This window comes from Erinaceus europaeus, chromosome 16 (assembly GCF_950295315.1).
Source record: "Erinaceus europaeus chromosome 16, mEriEur2.1, whole genome shotgun sequence".
NCBI lineage: Eukaryota > Metazoa > Chordata > Mammalia > Eulipotyphla > Erinaceidae > Erinaceus > Erinaceus europaeus.
The window spans coordinates 5,720,760-5,741,058 of record NC_080177.1 but is presented as its reverse complement, the minus strand read 5'-3'; the positions used below and the strand labels follow the sequence as shown (position 1 = coordinate 5,741,058).

Here is a 20,299-nt window from a genome sequence, read left to right as displayed (position 1 = left end):
CGCAGGTGGGGAGCCAGGGCTCGAACCGGGATACTTACATCGGTCCTTGCACTTTGCGCCACGTGCGCTTAACCCACTGCTCTACTGCCCGACTCCTGCATTTCTTTGCAAAGTAGCAATGGGAAAGATAAACTCAGTTGCTTTATGCGGACTCCTCAGGCTGTGAGTGACAGCACACTTACTGCACAGAGGAGCCTGGATTCGGGATTTGTTTTCAGCCCCATCTCACCCACCACAGTCATCTTACGGCGATGAGATGTGGCCCAGACAGTCTAAACCAGTGATGGAGATAAAGAAAAAAAAAAGCTTTCCTCCAATTAACCTAGAGCCCAGCCTCTGCTGCTTAGCGAACGTCACTACACTGCTGTTAGGATGCAGATCTCCCTTCACCACCTCCAAGGATAGTGTGACCTTCCCAGACCCTTAAGTGAAAAAAATAACTGTTGTCAAGTAATGAAGAAAACAGGAAAAGGAATAGTCATCCGATGCATGAGTAGGCAGCCAATTTTATTGTCACGGTGGGAAGGGAGAAAAGGGGAGAACAGAAGCTAGCCGCTGCGCACCGAAGTCAGCAGCCACGAAAACAAGCCGAACTTTCACAAGTGGAGACAGGATATGAGCAGGATATGCGTAAACAAGAAATCCAGGGGACCAACAGACATGTGGAAAAAGTGCTCAAGGTCACTGATGGTCAGAGAAATGCACATAAAGACAACAATGAGATGCCACTTCACTCCTGTGAGAACGTCAGACATCAGAAAGGACAGTAACAACAAAAACTGGAGACGTTGCGGAGGTAAAGGAACCCTCCTGCAAGTGCTGATGGGAATGCAAATGGGTCCCACCCCTGTGGAGAGCAGTCTGGAGAACTCTCAGAAGGCTAGAAGTGGACCGACCCTATGGCCCTGCAGTTCCTCTCCTGGGGATGTAGCCTAAGGAACCCAACACATCCATCCAAAAAGATCTGTGTGCACCTATGCTCACAGCAGCACAATGTGTAATAGCCAAAACCTGGAAGCAACCCAGATGTCCAACAACAGATGAGTGGCTGAGCAAGTTGTGGTCTGTATACACAATGGAATACTACTCAGCTGTTAAGAATAGTGAATTCAGTTTCTTCACCTCATCTTGAAAGGATCCTGAGGAATCACTTGAAGTGAGATAAGCCAGAAAGAGAAGGATGAATATGGGATGGTCTCACTCATAGAGAGAACTTCAGAAACAAGAACAAAAAGGGGAAACAGAAAGTTTGGTGTGTTATCCCAAAGCAGAACTCTGAGAAAGAGGAGAAGAGGGCGAGGGCTGAGGGGTGAGAGTTGGGGGGACAGGGAGGGTTGCATTTTGAGGTCCTAGTACATGATGGTAGAAAAGGAACTTAGTTGGAGTTGAGAGTGTTTGGCAGGCTCCTATTGTGGGAAGATGAGAAAATTTACTCGTGCCAATAACTGTACTGTAAACCAAACTGCCCAATAGAAAAATATTTGAAAAGTTAACCTCCAATGCAAACAGTGCCGCCCTGCCATGCTATGCTGCCACTGTCTTTTTTTGCTTCGGATTGTATCCTGAGATGTCAGTCTTCCAACTCCAGTAATCTGCCACCAAGTTGTAGTTGCTATAAGACACCATCCTGACTTCCCTGAGCAGACGACCTCACCAGTGTCCCCTGGAACCTCACCTCTCCAGAACTCTACCCCACTAGGGAAAGCTAGAAACAGGCTGGGGGGATGGACCCACCTGCCAACACCTATGTCCAGTGGAGAAGCAATTACAGGAGCCAGAACCCACACCTTCTGCACCCCATAAAGAATTTTGGTTCATACTCCCAGAGGGCGAGAACTGTTGGGGGAAGATGAACAGAGGGCTCTGAACTCCAATTCCAACAGGACCCAGAGAGAGAAGAAGAAAAAAGGAAGGACCTTCAGATTAGTAATAGGTACAGATGTGACTTAGAAAGGAAGAGAAAGTAGGACCATAGAAAAAAATGGACAAAAAATATATATCAATAGATAGATAATTATAAAAATAATAGTCAATCCCCTATCTATGACCTTGTAAGAACCGCTGCAATGGAGGGAATGGGGACACAGAACTCTGGTGGTGGGGATGGTGTGGTATTGGACCCTTGTTATCTTATAATTTTGTAAATCGATATTAAACCACAATTTAAGGGGGTGGGTAGTGACACACCCGGTTAGGTGCACATAGTGCTAAGCACAAGGACCTGGGTTTGAGCCCTCTCTCCCCATCTGTAGGGGTTCCACTTCATGAATGGTGAAGCAGGTCTGCAGGTGTCTACCTTTCTCTCTTCCTCTCTATCTCCCCCTCCCCTCTCCATTTCTCTCTGTCCTATCCAATTAAATGGGGAAAATGGGGAGTCGGGCGGTAGCGCAGCGGGTTAAGTGCATGTGAGACAAAGCGCAAGGACCGGAGTAAGAATCCAGGTTCGAGCCCCCGGCTCCCCACCTTCAGGGGAGTCGCTTCACAGGTGGTGAAGCAGGTCTGCAGGTGTCTGTCTTTCTCTCCTCCTCTCTGTCTTCCCCTCCTCTCTCCATTTCTCTCTGTCCTATCCAACAACGATGACAACAATAGAATAATAAGGGCAACAAAAGGGAATAAATAAATAAAGATTTAAAAAAAATTTTTTAATGGGGGAAATGGCTGCCATGAGCCATTTGATAAACAGGAAAAGAAAAAAAAAAAGTTAGCGTCTGGTTTGTGCTTCTCCCGTCTCAGGATGTGCTGATGAGTCTGGCCAAGGCCGTTGCCAATGCTGCTGCCATGCTGGTGTTGAAGGCGAAGAATGTGGCCCAAGTGGCAGAGGACACGGTCCTGCAGAACAGGGTCATCGCTGCAGCCACGCAGTGCGCCCTCTCCACCTCCCAGCTCGTGGCCTGCGCCAAGGTGAGCCGCGTGGGTCCTGCCCTTCCCCATAGCAGGGTGGCTTTTGCTGGAATCGTCTGAGGCTCTCTTGTGGGAGTCATGCTGGGATTTTATTTTATTGTTATTTCATTTTATTTTATTGTCAGGGCCGGGGGGGGCATACACAGAATGATTATGCAAAGAGAATTTCATGCTTGATGTACCAAAAGGTTCCAGGTTCGAATGCCAGCACCATTATAAACCAGAGCCGAGGGCTTATCGTGACATTTCCTGATGGAAGCCATAAAGAATTGTGGTCCGTGCTCTGAAGGGGGAGAATTGTTAAGGGGAGATAACCAGAGTGCTGTAAACTCCATCAGGACTCTGAGAGAGAAGAGAAAATAAATAAGGACATTTGGAAGTAGTAATAGGTATAGACATGACTTAGGAAGAGAAGGCAGGATCACAGGAAAAAATGGGCAACTATATATAAATATAGATAGTTACAGGAATGATAGTCAGCCCCTGTCTGTGACCTTGGGAGAACCACTGCACTTTCCAACGGAGGGAATGGGGACACAGAACTCTGGTGTTGGGAACGGTGTGGAATTATACTGCTGTTATCTTATAATTTTGTCAACCAGTACTTCTTCTTCTTCTTCTAGCGTTTGCCCTTCTTCCGTAGCCAGTCAACAGCGTCAGGTTGAGCCTGATGTAAACTAGTACTAAATCACCCCCAAATAAAGAGGCAGCCACATCGATTGTCCCGTGCCCCCCTGGAGATGTCATAAATCAGTGGGTCACATAAAATGGCCAAGATCCAGTGACGTCTGGGTCACTACCCCCATGGCCTCTATGACCCTGGGTTCCCCCACCCCCACCCTCATCAGGAGCCGAGACTCAGACCAGGGAGGCTTTGGGTTGGAGAGTGCTGGTGACGCCAGGCCGGCCCCCGCCCCCTACCCGCCCCTCTGCAGGTGGTGAGCCCCACCATCAGCTCGCCGGTGTGCCAGGAGCAGCTGATCGAGGCGGGCAAGCTGGTGGACCGCTCGGTGGAGAACTGCGTGCGGGCCTGCCAGGCGGCCACGGACGACGGGGAGGTGCTGAAGCAGGTTGGCGCGGCGGCCAGCGTGGTGAGCCAGGCCCTGCACGACCTCCTGCAGCACGTGCGCCAGTTCGCCAGCCGCGGGGAGCCCATCGGCCGCTATGACCAGGCCACGGACACGATCATGTGTGTCACCGAGAGCATCTTCAGCTCCATGGGCGATGCCGGTGAGGGGCTGTGTGGGGGTGCGGGTCCCAGGGCTTGGGGGGGACTGCCCCTCCGGATGGTGTGTAATGAGGGCTGCCCAGGTGGTCGGTGCATAAGGGAGGAGGGTGGCCAGGCCACACTCACAGAACGAAAGCAAACCAGGTTCACCTGACCCTCAGCTCCTCAGTGGGTCCTTTCTGCTCCAGGGCTGTGCAGCGTGGACACAGCGGACAAAGTTAGTTTAGCAGGTGCAGGACTCGGGGCCGGGCGGCGATGCACTTGGCTGAGTGCACCTGTTATAGTGTGCGAGGACCCAGGTTTGAGCCCCTGTTCCCCACTGGCAAGGGGGTGCTTGATGAGCAGTGAAGCAAGACTGCAGGTGTTTGTCTTTCTCTTTCCTTTCTCTCCCTCCCATCTCAATTTCTCTGTGTCCTATCAAGTAGAAATAGAAAGAAAAGAAAAGAAAAGAAAAGAAAAGAAAAGAAAAGAAAAGATGTAAATTCCAGGTTTCAGGGCCAGGTGGTAGCTTAGTCCACTCAGCACACACACTACAGTGCACAGAGACCCAGGTTCCAGCCCCCGGTCCCCACCTGCAGTGGGGAGGCTTCACGAGTGGTGAAGCAGGGCTATAGGCATTTTCTCTCATCTCCATCTCCTCCTCCCCTCTCAACTTCTCTCTGTTTCTATTTAATAGACATATAAATAAAATATTTTTTTAAGTCATCTAAAAAGGGGGTCGGGCAGTAGTGCAGTGGGCTAAGTGCACATGGTGTGAAGTGCAAGGACCAGCATAAGGATCCTGGTTTGAGCCCCCGGCTCCCCACCTGCAGAGGAGTCGCTTCACAGGTGGTAAAGCAGGTCTGCAGGTGTCTATATTTCTCTCCCCCTCTCTGTCTTCCCCTCCTCTCTCCATTTCTCCCTGTCTTATCCAACAACAAAGACATCAGTAACAACAACAATAATAACTACAGCAACAATAAAAAAAACAAGGGCAACTAAAAGGGAAAATAAATATTTTTTTAAAATTTTAAAGGGGAAAAATGGCCTCCAGGAGCAGTGGATTTGTAGTGCAGACACTGAATTCCAGCAATAACCCTGGAGGCAAAAACAAAGATATATGAATACATACAAATTCCCTCTTAATCTCATTGACACTAAAAAATAATTCATATTGGGAGTCCAGTGGTAGCGCAGCGGGTTAAATGCACGTGGCACAAAGCACAAGGACCGGCGTAAGGATCCCGGTTCGAGCCCCCGGCTCCCCACCTGCAGGGGAGACGCTTCACAGGCGGTGAAGCAGGTCTGCAGGTGTCTGTCTTTCTCTCCCCCTCTCTGTCTTCCCCTCCTCTCTCCATTTCTCTCTGTCCTATCCAACAACAATAATAACTACAATAAATGAATTAATTAATTCAAAAATAATAATTCAAAAAAGTCATCTAAAAAGATAGAGGGAAAGAAAGGAATGAAGAAAGAAAGACAGACGGAAGGAAGGAAGGGAGGGAGGGAGGGAGGACGCCTAGATGCCAGCAGGGGGAGCTCTCTGGATGGAGGGTCGCTTCTTCTCATCATGTCTCTCCTCTGTGTCTGAAATAATTACAAACGTCCACCCAGGAGCAGTAGATATGTGCGTGGCGCGGCCTGGGCTTGACAAAGTGTTTGAGTAGTTCCCTGTGCCGCAGGGCTGAGCCCTAGTCTAGCACCTGGCCCTGGAGTGATCAGGGCACCACGGTGTTGCCTTCCGGGCTCTGTGTGCCGGGAAAGGTGTGTGCCTTGGGATTGGCAAGCCTGCAGCCAGGCTCCCAGCCGGCAAGAGGCGACACCATGATGCACAGGGAGCCACAGCCGGCAAGAGGCCCAACACCATGATGCACAGGGAGCCACAGTCCCCGTGATGCACCTTGTCCATCTGTGTTTTCAAAATTCTCCCGCCCCCTGGACCTAGCAGGCCACTAGCCCACATAATGCTCCACTTACTGGTGCCCGGAAAATGCCCGTCTCCCTAGACTCACAGGCGCACCAGGTGTGTGGTTCCCCAGTGAGTTTGTGCACACATGGGGTTGTGCTGTGCAGCTCATATGCAGCCTTTTTCTCTCAGGACCATTCTACCTGTTTTGTTTTTATTTCATTTATTTATTTTTTTTATCAGAGCACTGTTCAGCTCTGGCTTATGGTGGTGCGGGGGATTGAACCTGGCCCTATGGAGCCTCAGGCAAGAGAGTCTGTTTGCATAGCCATTATGCTCTCTATCCCCCACCCTCTCCCAGGAGCATTTTTTATTTATTATTTTTCATTTTTTTAATTTCTTTATTGGGGGATTAATATTTTACAGTTGACAGTGAATACAATAGTTTGTACATGCATAACATTTCTCAGTTTTCCACATAACAGTACAACCCTCACTAGGTCCTCTGTCATCCTTTTCCAGGACCTGAACCCTTCTCCCCTCCCCCACACCTGAGTCTTTTACTTTGGTGCAATACGCCAACTCCAGGTGCATTTTAGAGACACTGGTTTTTCTTTTCCTTCAGGGTTACTGCTGGGGCTTGGTGCCAGCACCATGAATCCACTGCTCCTGGAGGCTATTTTTTTTCCCTTTTGTTGCCCTTGTTGTTTTATTGTTGTGGTTATTATTATTGATATCATTGTTGTTGGATAGGACAGAAATGGAGAGGGGAAGGGAAGACAGAGAGGGGGAGAGAAAGACACCTGCAGACCTGATTCACTGCCTGTGAAGCGACTCCCCTGCAGGTGGGGAGCCCGGGGCTCAAACCGGGATCCTTCTGCCGGTGGGTGGTCCTTGCGTTTTGCACCATGTGCGCTACTGCCCGACCCCCGTTTTTTTTTTAATGCCTTTCACCTAGTAAGGTGCACACTTTACAGGGTAAGCTACCTCTCAGCCCATCATTTGAGACTTAGAAAGCAGACAAGGCCTGTGGAGACAGAATAGTGATGATACAAAAGGCGTGTATGTCTGTGGCTCCGAGGTCCCAGGTTCAATCCCCAGCATCATTATGAACCAGAATTTTATCAGGACTCTGTTTCTCTCTCTCTCTCTCTCTGTGTGTGTGTGTGTTTGTGAGTGAGTGTGTGTGTGTGTATGTGTATCTCTCATTACAATAAGTAAAATAAGAAAAAAAAAAAAAGACAAGAGCAGACGGCACAGAGCAGCCCACCTCTCTCCCCTCTCCCACCCCCAGGTGAAATGGTGCGCCAGGCCCGGGTCCTGGCTCAGGCCACCTCGGACCTCGTCAATGCCATGAGGTCAGACGCGGAAGCCGAAATCGACATGGAGAATTCCAAGAAGCTCTTGGCGGCCGCCAAGCTCCTGGCTGACTCCACGGCTCGCATGGTGGAGGCTGCGAAGGTATTTCATGGACTGGAAAGTGGACTTGGTTACAAGGGAGGGTCTGGAAGGTCCCTTCAAGACTGAGAAGGGGAAGGCAGGTGTGCCTTTTTGTTTGCTTAAAACCGCTGCGGCTTGTTGATGTTTCATCTTGCTCAGGTAAGAAAGGAGATCGGGGAATGTGGGAGGGAAACTCTCATTTTCCCCCCCTTTTTTTGGGGGGGTGGGTGGAGGTTTACAGTACAGTTGTTGACACATGAGTAACATTTCTTTTTTTAAAAAAAATTTTTATTTATCTTACTTTAATGAGAAAGAGTAAACAGAGGGAAAGATCTAAGAGGGAGAAAGACCAGAGTACTGCTCAGTTCTGGGTTATAGCAGTGCTGGGGATTGAACCTGTGACCTCAGAGCCTTAGGCTTGAGAGACTTTTATAGCCATTATGCTGTCTCCCCAGCCCTCATGAGTAACATTTCTTATTTGACCGTGATCAGTGTCTGCAAAACACCCTCACACCTAACTTAGGTCCTTTCTCACCATCCTGCACCAGAATCCCAGCGCCTTCCCCACCCCCAGCCCTCTCCCTGCCCTCCTTTCCCAGAGTCCTCTGCTTTGGTGCAAAGCACCAAACCCAGTCCAAGTTTTACTGTGAGTTTCCCATCTCTGCTCTTTTTTTTTTAATTTTCTTTAAATTTTGCCCATGAGTGAGATCACCCTTTCTCTTTTGGCTTATGTCACTTAACATGATTCCTTCAAGCTCCACCCATGATAAGGTGGAGTAGGTAACTTAAAAATTGGCCTGGGAGTCAGGCAGTAGCACGGTGGGTTAAGTGCAGGTGGCGCAAAGCACAAGGACCGACGTATGGATCCTGGTTCGAGCCCCCACCTGTAGGGGAGTCGCTTCACAGGTGGTGAAGCAGGTCTACAGGTGTCTGTCTTTCTCTCCCCCTCTCTGTCTTCCCCTCCTCTCTCCATTTCTCTCTGTCCTATCCAACAACAATGACATCAACAACAACAAGAATAATAACTACAACAATAAGAGAAAACAAGGGCAACAAAAGGGAATAGATAAATAAAAATTTAAAAAATATAAGAAAAGTGGTTGGGAGGTGGTGCAGTGTATAAAGCATCAAACTCTCAAGCATGAGGTCCTGAGTTCAATCCCCAGCAGCACATGTACCAGAGTGATGTCTGGCTCTTTCTCTCTCCTCCTATGTTTCTCACTAATAAATAAATAAAATCTTTTTAAAAATACAAGAAGGGGGCCGGGCGGTAGCACAGTAGGTTAAGTGCACATGGTACAAAGCGCAGGGACCGGCTTAAGGATCCCGGTTCGAGCCCCCGGCTCCCCACCTGCAGGGGAGTCGCTTCACAGGCAGTGAAACAGGTCTGCAGGTGTCTGTCTTTCTCTTCCCCTCTCTGTCTTCCCCTCCTCTCTCCATTTCTCTGTCCTATCCAACAACAACGACATCAATAACAACAACTATAATAACTACAATAAAAAAAAGGCAACAAAAGGGAATAAATAAATAAATATTTTTAAGTGGCCTTTAACTTCCCACCCCCCCCCAAATAACATAAGCAGTGTATTTCTATGTATATAAGATTCCTCTGAGGTTCCCATATCCAGCAGAGAGGCAAGATGTTTCCAGCCAGCAGGTGAATCGCTTAATTTAGAACGAGTCTTGGTAGCCTGCTTAATCTGATCCATCCCAAGGGACCAAGAGCTCTTCAGACACCGCATGGAGGAGCCAGGCAGTGGCTCACCTGGTTGAGTACACATGTTACCATGTGCAAGGACCAAGGTTCAAGCCCCCACTCCCCAACTGCAGGGGAGAAAGGTTCATGATGGTGCCTCAGTGCTGCGGGTGTCTCTATTCTCTCTCCCTCTCTGCCTCCCCCTTCTCTATTGATTTCTCTCTGTTTCTGTCCATAATAAATAATTTTTTTAAAGACACTTCATAGGAAGGATTGAGGAGAGAGACTCAAAGATCCAGAGCTTCCTTGATCTTCAGTCTAGAAGCTCTGCCCATAAGCGTCTCATGTATATATATTTAGTAATTTGCAAAATCACAAGCTAACAGGTACAGTCCTACACTGTTCCCACCATCAGAGTCCTATGTATCCATTCCTTCCGCTGAAAACTGCAGGAGTCCTTCTAAGGTCACAGACCTGAGTTAGCTATTATTTCTATAGTTATCTATCTATATTTAGATATATTTTCCCATTTTTTTCCTATGGTCCTGCCTTCTCTTCCATTTTAAGTCCTGGCTACACCTATTACTACTTCTGAAAGTCTTTTTAAAATTTATTTATTTATGAGAGGGATAGGAGGAGAGAGAAAGAACCAGATATCACTCTGGAACATATGCTGCCAGGGATTGAACTCAGGACCCCATGCTTGAGAGTCCAACCCTTTATCCACTGCCTGGACCACCCGAATGTCTTTTCTTTATTTCCTTTTCTCTTTCTGGATCCTGATGGAGTTGGCGTTCAGAGCCGCCTGGTCATCTTCCCCTAACATTTCTCCCGCTCTGGGAGTGTGGACCAAAACTCCTTGGGGGGAGGGGGTTGCAGAAGGTGGGAGTTCTGGTTTCTGTAGTTGCTTCTCCACTGGACATGAGTGTTGGCAGGTGGATCCACACCCCCAGCCTGTTTGTCTTTCTCTAGTGGGGCAGGGCTCTGGAGAGGTAGGGTTCCTGGACACATTGGTGAGGTTGTCTGCCGAGAGAGGTGAGGGCATAACCATCCCTTTTAACAATGACAGTAACAATAATAATAATATATGAATTGTGGAGTAGTTGACTTTTTAATTTTATTTAATAAGACAGAAAAAAATTGAGAAGAGAGGGGGGAGACAGAGATACCTGCAGCACTGTTTCACTGCTTGTTAAGCTTCACAGGTGGGGGCCAGGGGCGTAAACTCAGGTTCCAGGACATGGTAAAGTGTGTGCTCAACAGGGTCCCTAGTGGGTGATTTGTAAATAGCATTTGCTAATTCTGCCTCCCTCCTTAAAACTGAACACAGCTAAATTTCCATCAGAGTCACACACACACACACACACACACACACACACACACACACACACACACACACACACACGGACTTGCTAGATTGGAAAGAACCTTAGTGAATAATATAGTCGGTGCCTGATTTGACAAATGAGAAAACTAGAGCTTATAAAAAGACTTAGCCTTTGCATTAATTGTATAAGACTGAGCAGGACATGACCCGGGCTGAACCAGTCCCCTGAGTGCTTTACTTTCTAGATTCTAGGTAAACAGAGCAGGTTCATCCAACTCAGTTCACTGAGCCACCAACAACCCCTTTCTTTTACCAATAGGTATTAGTCTTGATTTATTTGTATTAGATGGAGGGTAACAATATGCTTGTAAATTCTCCTAGCTTACTCTTTAAGTTTTCACTTACCTTCATAGCTGTCTTTAAATTCTTTTGAATTTTTAAGAACTAAAGACTTTGATACGATATATATATATATATATTCATCATAAAGACATTGCTAAAGAAAGAGGTGGAACTCTGCCTAAGTGGGCCATGCAGAAATGTTTCTAAGTCTTGAAATAGACAAAAAGCACATCAGCAGGAGCGACTTAGAAAAAAATATCTGATGAGTGGAATAAAAGACTTGTGTCCGTATCCCAAAGAGCACAAAGTGATCCCGAAAGACCTTTCACCACCGATGTGCAGGAATAAAATTTCCACTTCCTAGAAACACAAGATTAAGGCTCCGGGGCTATGGTGAGCGGCTTGAAGGAGTAGCGGGTTTTCTTCATAAAGGATTACCGCAGCAGTTCCATCACAGATGTTAAAACTGGTTTTCTCCAGTATGAATTCCTGGGACTAGCATATGCAGCTCAAAGAGGTGAACTCTTACAAATTGCTCGGTGTGTAAAGTTGGCCGTTGTGAAAAATGTAGACACTCAGGAAGCTGGTCATCTATAACCGCTGCGTTCTTTCTGTCTCCTTCCCTCCCGAGCAAGTCTTACCCTGCAGTGTTTGTAGCGAGAAACATTTCCACTTTATTTACCAGCAAGCACCATTTACAAAACACCCAGACCTTGCAACAAATGAAACATGGTTTCTGCTTTTGTTGCAGGAGACGGAAGCTTGAGTAAGGCTCGCTGAATTAGTGTGCTGAAAAAAATAACACATTTTTGCCACTGTCACCTTTAACCTTACTCCAGTCCAAAATCCTATCTTGTCTAAATAAAGCCCAGTTGGGTTTCTGAGACACTGTAGCTTCTATTAACAGGACCAGTAAAGGACCAGTAGTTAGAACAAGGGTCTTGTCTATGGGCTGTGCCTGAGTCTGTGTTCTCCCCCTTCTCTCTCTCCCTCTCTCCCTCCCTCCTGGCTGGCAGAGACATCAGCTTCAGGGCATTCCTTTCCACTTTGTAATTCATTTTATGTTAACCCTTTGCAGAGAAGTGGAAAGGCTTTGCTAAGACTGTCATCACAGAATACAGTTTCACACCTCCCCAAAATATATTAGCAGTGTTACCCTTAGCATCCAGTGCTATCCCCCCGCACCCCTTCCCCCACACACCTAGTGTGAAGAATGGGACCCCTTCTCGTCTTTGTGACCTTGGATGCAGGTCTGAGCTAAGCGTTCAGTGATGTCTTGCTCAGCCTGCCTTGCTCTGTTTCCTAAACCACCTTTGAGTGAGATGGTCCTTCAGTTCTGTCTCACTTAGCACGGTCTCTTCCAGTTCCCTCCACGTTGGAGCAATAGACAAGCCCGCCTCTCTTTTTGGAAGCAGAGTCGTATTCCACAGTGACACTCCTGCCCCGCCCCTGCTCTGTCCTCGCGTCTCCCTCCTGCCCGGCTGGTCATGCTGCAATCTTAGCCCATGCTCATCTGCGAGAACCACAAGGCAGAAGGTCTTTCAGCTGTGCCCTATGCCAGGCATGCCAAATAAAAGGAAAATCTCCCTGAGAGAGATGGGCAGGGGGCAGAGCTGCCTTTTGCCAGCTTTCAGCCAAGACCGTGGTCTCTGGCGCTGAGTTAGTGCTGTTGGGGATTTGCTGTCCAGTGGTGCCACTCCAGAACATTCCTCGAGAGCTGCTGTTCTTGGAAGAGGAATCACCTTTGCGGTAAAGACACTGCTCAGAGCCCTTGGCTGCCTTCCGGATGCTTTTGATCCCTGGGAAATAGTAAAAACGGCAGGCATATATTCAGAGTCAGCAGAAGGCTGGCCCTGGGGCCTCTTGATGGTGAGAGAAAGAGAGGGGGAGAAAGAGAATGAGAGAGAGAGAGAGAGAGAGAGAGAGAGAGAGAGAGAGAATCTTAGAACACTAGAAATAGTGTTCATACCCTGTGACCCAGAAATTTATCTCCTGGGAATTTATCCAAAGGAAACAGAAACGCCTATCAGAAGAGATGTGTGTACACCTATGTTCAGAGCAACACAGTTTGTAATTGCTAAAACAGGGAAGTGACCCCAGATGTCCAACAATAGATGAATGGCTAAAAAAATAAGAAGCAACTGTAGTATATGTACATGGTGGAATGCTACTCAGCTGTTAAAAATGATGAAGTCATCTCCTTTGTGTCATCTTGGATGGAACTGGAAGACATCGCATTAAATGAGATAAACCCAAAAGAGGGCAAATCCCGAATGATCTCACTTACAAGTGGGACCTAATAGTTAGGGACAGGGAGGGAGAATGCAACGTGAACCGTGAACTGGGCACAGTGTATGACATCAAAGCAAGGAACTCTGGGGGAAGGGGCAGGGGAGGGAGGGGTGGAAGAGAACTGAGGGGACCGGGTGCATAATGAAATGATACGCATGTGCCAAATGACTGCACTGTAATGCATTAACCCCCTCAATAAAAAATTAAAATACATATATTAAAAAATGAATAAGCCTGAGATTTTTCACGTGCAAGTCCCGTGTTCTAATGCTGTGCTGTCTCCCTGGCCCTTGAAATCTCTGTTTTCGCCTTCTCAGGGGGCTGCAGCCAACCCTGAGAATGAGGACCAGCAGCAGAGGCTGAGAGAGGCCGCAGAAGGCCTGCGGGTAGCCACCAACGCAGCTGCCCAGAACGCTATCAAGAAAAAGATCGTCAACCGCCTGGAGGTGAGTCTGGAGGCCAGGGGGCCAGAATCCAGGGTAGCTGGCAGAGGCCCTTTGAAGAAATAAAAGCTTAACGTGGCACCACCCCCGGGGCAGGAAGCTAGACCCAGGGCAGGGGTGGTGTTGAGTGCTTCCAGGTCTGGGTCGATCGTATGTTGGGGATAGTAGATCAGGCCCTTTGTTGTTATAATTCAACAAATTACTTCAGTGTCTGGTTTGAGAAGGCTAAAATTTTGAATAACTTTTCATATTCTCAAATAGAACTCAGACTATTCCCCCCCTTTGGGGGGGAACCAGGATATTATCATTATTATTATTGTTATCATTATCATTATTATTATTATTGTCACAGGGCTCATTGGGGCTGGGGCTCAGTGCCTGCATAACTTCACTGCTCCACAGCTATTTTTTCCTTTTCTATTTTTTTCTCTTTTTTTTTCCTTTATTTCCTTTTGTTGCCCTTGTTTTATTGTTGTAGTTATTATTGTTGTTATTGTTGCTGGATAGGACAGAGAAAAATGGAGAGAGGAGGGGAAGACAGGGAGGGGGAGAGAAAGAGAGACACCTGCAGACCTGCTTCACCGCCTGTGAAGCGACCCCCCTGCAGGTGGGGAGCTGGGGGCTTGAACCAGGATCCTTATGCTGGTCCTTGCACTTAGCGCCACCTGCGCTTAACCCGCTGTGCTACTGCCCAACTCCCTTCTATTTCTTTTAGATAGAGGGAGAGAGGGAGAGAGAGAGAGGAAGGGAGAGACAGAAAGAGAGACACTGGAGCATCACTCAGCTGCACTTGAAGCCTCCCCCAGGAGACGTTCCCATGTGGTAGCTATGGGCTCGAACCCAGGTCCTTGTGCATGGTAATGTGTGCACTCTACTGGCTGAGCCATCTCCCCACCTGCATTATTATTTCTTCTTCCTGACTTGAAGGTATATGTGTGTTCTGAAAAGAACCTTAGGTGAAAGAAGGGTGGAAGGGAAGGAACAAGGGAGAGAGGGAGAAAAGGTATTTTATTTCCTTGGAGGACAAATGAAGATTGAGGTGCGAGTCACCAGCCGGCCTTGGTCATGGATCCTACAAGCAGCCTGTGCTTCTAGGGGGGCAGAACACTCCTTCGCCACCTCCTAGAAGCACCTGGGTGTGTGTGTGGGGGGCACTGCTGTGGAAGGAGCCGGGGGCTCCAGCCTTCACCCTCTCCCATCCTCCTCCTCCTCTTCCTCCTCTTCTTCCTCCTCCTCCAGGTTGCAGCCAGGCAGGCAGCCGCCGCAGCCACACAGACCATCGCCGCCTCCCAGAACGCAGCCGTGACCAACAAGAACGCGGCCGCCCAGCAGCAGCTGGTGCAGAGCTGCAAGGTGAGCCTCCTCCAGGCAGGCAGCCCAGAGCACCCCTCAGCCTGCTCCTGCAGCCTGTCCTTCCTCTGTCCAGATGCCAGGCCTTTTCTTCAGCCCACATCAAAGCGGGTCAGTGACCGCATCTGGGGGCTCCAGAGCCATGACGGAGCATTGAGTTTCCACAGCGCCGTGGCCTGCAGTCCTGACTGGACTCCCAGCCACCAGCTGCTTCTACCTCAGGGCCTGACATTATCCTGTCTGGCCCCTGTTGCTTTCCAGTGCTGCCTGTTTGTCCTTCCAAGGCCTCGGTGCCGGGAGTGAAGCCGGCACACTGTGGGGAGCGGTGGACACTGTGGCCTGAGTCTCCAGCTGTGGAGCCACTGCTGCCATGTTGGCGTCTCCTCAGACTGTGCGTGGCTGGCAGTGGATGCTGAGGGCTGGCTGCCCTCCCTGGTCTCTGTCAGGTCTTTGAAGTGACTCGTGCGGACGGAGTGTTGTTTCTTCTACCTCAGGAATGGCCTTTCTTCTAAGGGAAGCCACTGGCATCCTCCATGTCTGGTTTCCGGGTCCCCAGAGTCCAGGCAGCCACTCTGCGGAGGAGAGAGTGGATTCCTGTAGAAAGCCCTCCATGGGGCAATGGGGGGCTTGTGCCCAGGCTCTTTGCACTGAAGGAGGAGGGTCTCTGAGAGCCAAGCCTCTCCTGAGAGAGAGGTGTTTCCAAGAAGGGCCTTGAGTCAGCTGCTGGTGTGTCCCCTTCCCAGGAGACATGGGGCTGCTTTCAGGAAACTTTTCTAGGACAAGCTTATCCTTCTGCACTTTTTGTTTTTGTTTTGTTTTTTTGCCTCCGGGGTTATTGCTGGGGCTCAGTGAACTATGAACCCACTGCTCCTGGAGGCCATTTTGTTCCCTTTCCCTTTTGGTGCCCTTGTTGTTTATCGTTGTTGTTATTATTGTTGTTGTTATTGCTGCTGTTGTTGTTGGATAAGACAGAGGGAGAGAGAAAGATAGACTGAGGTGACTGTTTCTTGGTCAGGAAAAACCTTCCAGGCTCCTCTTTTATTTTTTTTTAATTAGTGGTTTAATATTGGTTTACAATAGCAAGATAACAGAGGGACAATTCCACGGTGTTCTCACCACCAGAGTTGTGTCCCCATTCCCTCCATTGGAAACGGTAGTAGTTCTCCCAAGGTAACAAATACGGATTGACTGTTACTTCTACGACTATCTGTCTATATTTTTGCCCATTTTTTTTCTACGGTCCTGCCTTCTCTTGCTTTTTCTCTTTTTTTTTTTTTCTTCTCTTGCTTTCTATGTCACACCTACACCTATTGCTACTTCTAAATGTCTTGCCTCCCCCCCCCCCCTCTGGGTCCTGATGGAGTTGGAGTTCAGAGCCCTCTGGTCATCTTCCCCTAACATTTCTCCCTCTCTGAGAGTATGGACCAAAATTCTTTTTGGGGTGTAGAAGGTGGGAGTCCTGGCTTCTGTAATTGCTTCTCTGCTGGACATCGGTGTACGCAGGTGGATCCATCCCTCCAGCCTGTTTCTATCTTTCCCTAGTGGGGCAGGGCTCTGGAAGGCCGGCGTTCCAAGACACATTGATGAGGTTGTCTGCCAGACTCTGTTGGAGAGGGGGAAAATGGACCAAACTCCTGTAGCTAGTAGTTGTGAGGAGATCCTGAGGAAAAGCTCACAGAAAAAGATTTTAAGTACTTTTTTCAGTCACTTAATAGCGACTTACAAAATGACACAGCTTCAGAGGCTTCCTGTCACACTGCACCCACCACCTAAGCTCTGTGCCACCCTCCACCCACACACACACCACCACTACAATTTTCATCAAGTCTGGGCAACAATTCAGTTACATCCCCCCGTGAGTTTCCATATTTTAATTATCTCTCACATTCCACATATGAGCAAAGCCATCCAGTGCTTTTCTTTCAACCCTTAGCTTATGTCACTTAGTATAATCACCTCCTGTTCCATCTGTTTTTGTCCTAAACAATGCAATATTTTTCTCTTATTGCAGAGTAGTATTTCATTGAATATTCTTCCCAGAATTCTTTATCTAGACATCTACCCTTGGGCATTTGGGTGTCTTCCACGTTTTAGCTGTTGTAAATAGTACAACTCTAAACACAGGGGTACAAAAATCCTTTTGAATGAAAATGTCCATATCCCTTAGCTATATGCCCAGGAGTGGTCTGGCTAGATCATAAGATAATGCCCATTTTCATTTGTTTAAGGACTCTCCATACTGTTTTCCTTAGGGGCCGCCCCAGTCTGCATCGCTACCATAAGTAAGAGAGTTCTTGTCTCCATACTCTTTCAATACCCACCTCTCGTCAGGATTTTGTTTTTTTTTTTTTTTTTTCCCTAGCTGTGATAGAAATAGGTCACTGAAAAACCACGTGTCACCAGGCCTAGAGGTTTTAGGGACTATTGTAAAAATAAAAACTGAGGGGTGCTTTTGTGGGCTTTGTAAAAGTGGCAGATTTACTAGGTGCTTAAAAACCACTGTATCATAATAAGCAGAGAGAAGGACGGGAGTAGCCAGCCTCGCGGCAGGAGCTATGAGTCTTTACAGTTGACCAGTGTCTGTCTCCTCATGCTTGGGTCCTGGGACAAAAACGGCAGCGACAGGAACAGAAATTCAGAAGGAGAAAAGAGTTGATGAAGAAGAGTTAAAAAGGGCAAAAAGGCCCATACTTCGCCCAGATCCTCCCTTCAATAACTTCCCACAGTTCCTCACGAGTTTACTCCTTATAGTGTATGTCTTGTGCTGATGTCAGCTGTATGCTAATTATGTACATGGCCCACAATGCTGTGTTGTTTACAGTCACTAAAACACAGCCAATAAAATACAGATGGGACATGTGCACAGAAGAGAAGTGTTTGGTTTTTTCTTTTCATTCAGTGCCAGAGAATGAACTGAGGACTTTGTACATGTGAGATAACCCTGCGGGGCCTCCTTGGTCCAATTTTAAACTTTTTTTTATTGTTCTATATACTGAGAGGGGTGAGAGAGAGACACCAAAGCACCGCTCCCTTATGCTGCCTGGGACTGAACCCAGGACCTTATGCCAAGAAACAATATGACAGCAGAGAGAGGGTTGGTATACCATGTTAAGTGGTTGCATTAAAGTAGTCTTGCGGGGTCAGGTGGTGGCGCATCTGGTTGAGCGCACATGTTACAATGCGTAAGGATCCAGGTTCAAGTCCCCAGTCCCCCCTGCAGGGGGAAAGCTTTGCAAGTGGTAAAGCAGGGCTGCAGGTGTCTCTCTTCCTCTCTCCTCTATCTCCTCCTACCCTCTCGATTTCTGGCTTTGTCTATCCAATAAACAAATATAATTTAAAAAGTAATAAAAGGGGTGTGTGCCTTTCTGAGAGGCTGGGCAGTGGTGTGCCCGGTTGAGCACACACATTATAGTGCACAAAGGACCTGGGTTTGAGCCCCTGGTCCCCACCTGCAGGGAGTGGGGGAAGAAGCTTCACAAGTGGTGAAGCAGGGCTGCAGATTGTTGGGCATTACGCCAGCCCCCCTGCTCCATCGCTGATGCTGTGGTCTGTTTACATAATCATTGTTTTGCCTGAGACCCACCCTGCCTGCAGGGTATTGGTTTAATCCCACTGGTTAGAACCTTCGCAACAGCTGCTATGGAAGTTTTCTACCTTCATGCTCTTTTCTCCACCCCCTCTCCTAGCCATTTCCTTTTCCCGCTTGCCACTTCCGGTTAAAGAGATATATATAAAGGTGTTGTCTCTGATCAATAAAGGCATTGCATTGCATTCCCACTCCGCCACGAGTTCCTGGTCTCTCTCCGCAACGCTGGCCCGGCAGCAGCTGTCTCTCTCTGTCTTTCCCATCCCTCTCCATAGCTTTCTGTTCTATCCAGTAAAATGAAAATAAATAAAGACTCGTCAGAGGCAGAGATGCCAAGGCAGAAAGAGAGTTTTGGGGCAGAGCCTGTGTTCCTCACCAGGGCGGACACCAACACTCTGAGATGTACTGGCACTTGAGTGTCTCACTTCCTTCTGCTTCTGGGACCACGTGGCGGGTTTAGCCACCTGTGAATTGTATCAGTTCTTAGATTTTTAAGTTTTCATCCCTTATGGGCCAAGATGGTGTTTTAAGGTCTCATTCTGGAAGAACTGAGTATTCTGGGAACTTGGGGACCTCTGGGCAGAGTGTGAATGGAAGGCTCTTTGTACAGGTAGACTATCAGGTGCTGAGAGAGAGAGCCGGCCTGCATGGTAGAGTACACACCTTAGCCTGTGTAAGGACCTGGCTTGGAGCCCCGCACTGCAGGGGACGACATGAACAGCACCAAAGGGAACCCTGGGTGGTGGAGTGGTGTTTCGGTATCTCTCTTCTCTCTTGTCTGTCTTAGAGAGTCAATCCTGTCATCTAGGTATCATGTCCTGGGTTCATTCCCCACCGCTGCATTAAGCAAAATTGAAAATAATCAAGATCAATATTGAAAAAAATCAAGATCCAGTATTGGCCAGGATGACTAAAGGCACTGTGCAAATCCACACTCTGGAACAGACATGCCCCCCAGGATCGAACACCCTTCCCTCAGATTGCCTGGCTCCTTTTCCACGATTTGGGTGATCCACCAGATGAGCTGTACTGAGGTGGACTCTGTCACTTCCTCCAGGCAGTAGCTGACCACATCCCCCAGCTGGTCCAGGGCGTCCGAGGGAGCCAGGCCCAGGCGGAAGACCTCAGCGCCCAGCTGGCTCTCATCATCTCCAGCCAGAACTTCCTCCAGGTAACAGGGAAGCATTTCTTCTGGGTCCCCCGCCGAGCCCCTCACTGGCCGTGGGAGGCCCCCTTCTTCTGGAGAAGAAGTGACCATCTCTGTTGTTTTGCCCACATCTCTGCAGGAAGCAGATCTGGAAGGCTTCCTCTTTGTCATTTGGTTTCAGGACTGTTCAGTTGAGCTGGGCAAATGCATGTCGCTCAGGTGCAGGGAAAACCAGTCCAGGGAGATGGTACATGATCCTTTTTTCTTGAGAGGCTTATTTTGATTCCTCTCCTGTGAGAGAGCTCATGCTGAGTGAGGGTCTGGATAAGCAGTCTGGTGCTGGGGCTTGTGTCAGCTGTGCTGGTTTGCTGGAACACTCATTTTAAGGAAGGTAGGGGGCCGGGTGGTGGCGCACCTAGTTGAGCACACATGTTACAGTGTGCAAGGACCTGGGTTCAAGTCCCCAGTCCCCACCTGCAGGGAGAAATTTCGACTTGCTTCTTGGGTTCAGATGTGTGACACTTTCGGTCAGCTTGCGGCTTATGAGCAGCTGTTGGGATTAGGCCGCGCTCTGCCACGTCTCTTGAGTTGGATCTACCGTTCTACATGTTTGCTTCATTTAAAAGAATATATTTAGGGGCCAGGCGGTGGTGCGCCTGGTT

At 48.4% G+C, this 20,299-nt stretch overlaps 1 protein-coding gene across 9 annotated transcripts in view; it reads left to right on the top strand.

Moving 5' to 3' along the window:
• TLN2 (talin 2) overlaps positions 1-20,299 on the top strand; it is a 414,501-nt gene that overhangs the window by 282,301 nt on the left and 111,901 nt on the right. For 8 of the 9 annotated variants that reach the window (XM_007533899.3, XM_060174399.1, XM_060174392.1 and 5 more), the window contains 6 exons: positions 2,734-2,901; positions 3,837-4,131; positions 7,309-7,475; positions 13,429-13,557; positions 14,794-14,907; positions 19,548-19,661. In XM_007533899.3, the coding sequence (XP_007533961.1) occupies positions 2,734-2,901; positions 3,837-4,131; positions 7,309-7,475; positions 13,429-13,557; positions 14,794-14,907; positions 19,548-19,661 (987 nt within the window). The remainder of the gene's footprint in view (positions 1-2,733; positions 2,902-3,836; positions 4,132-7,308; positions 7,476-13,428; positions 13,558-14,793; positions 14,908-19,547; positions 19,662-20,299) is intronic. The other variant, XM_060174397.1, reaches the window with a different exon arrangement.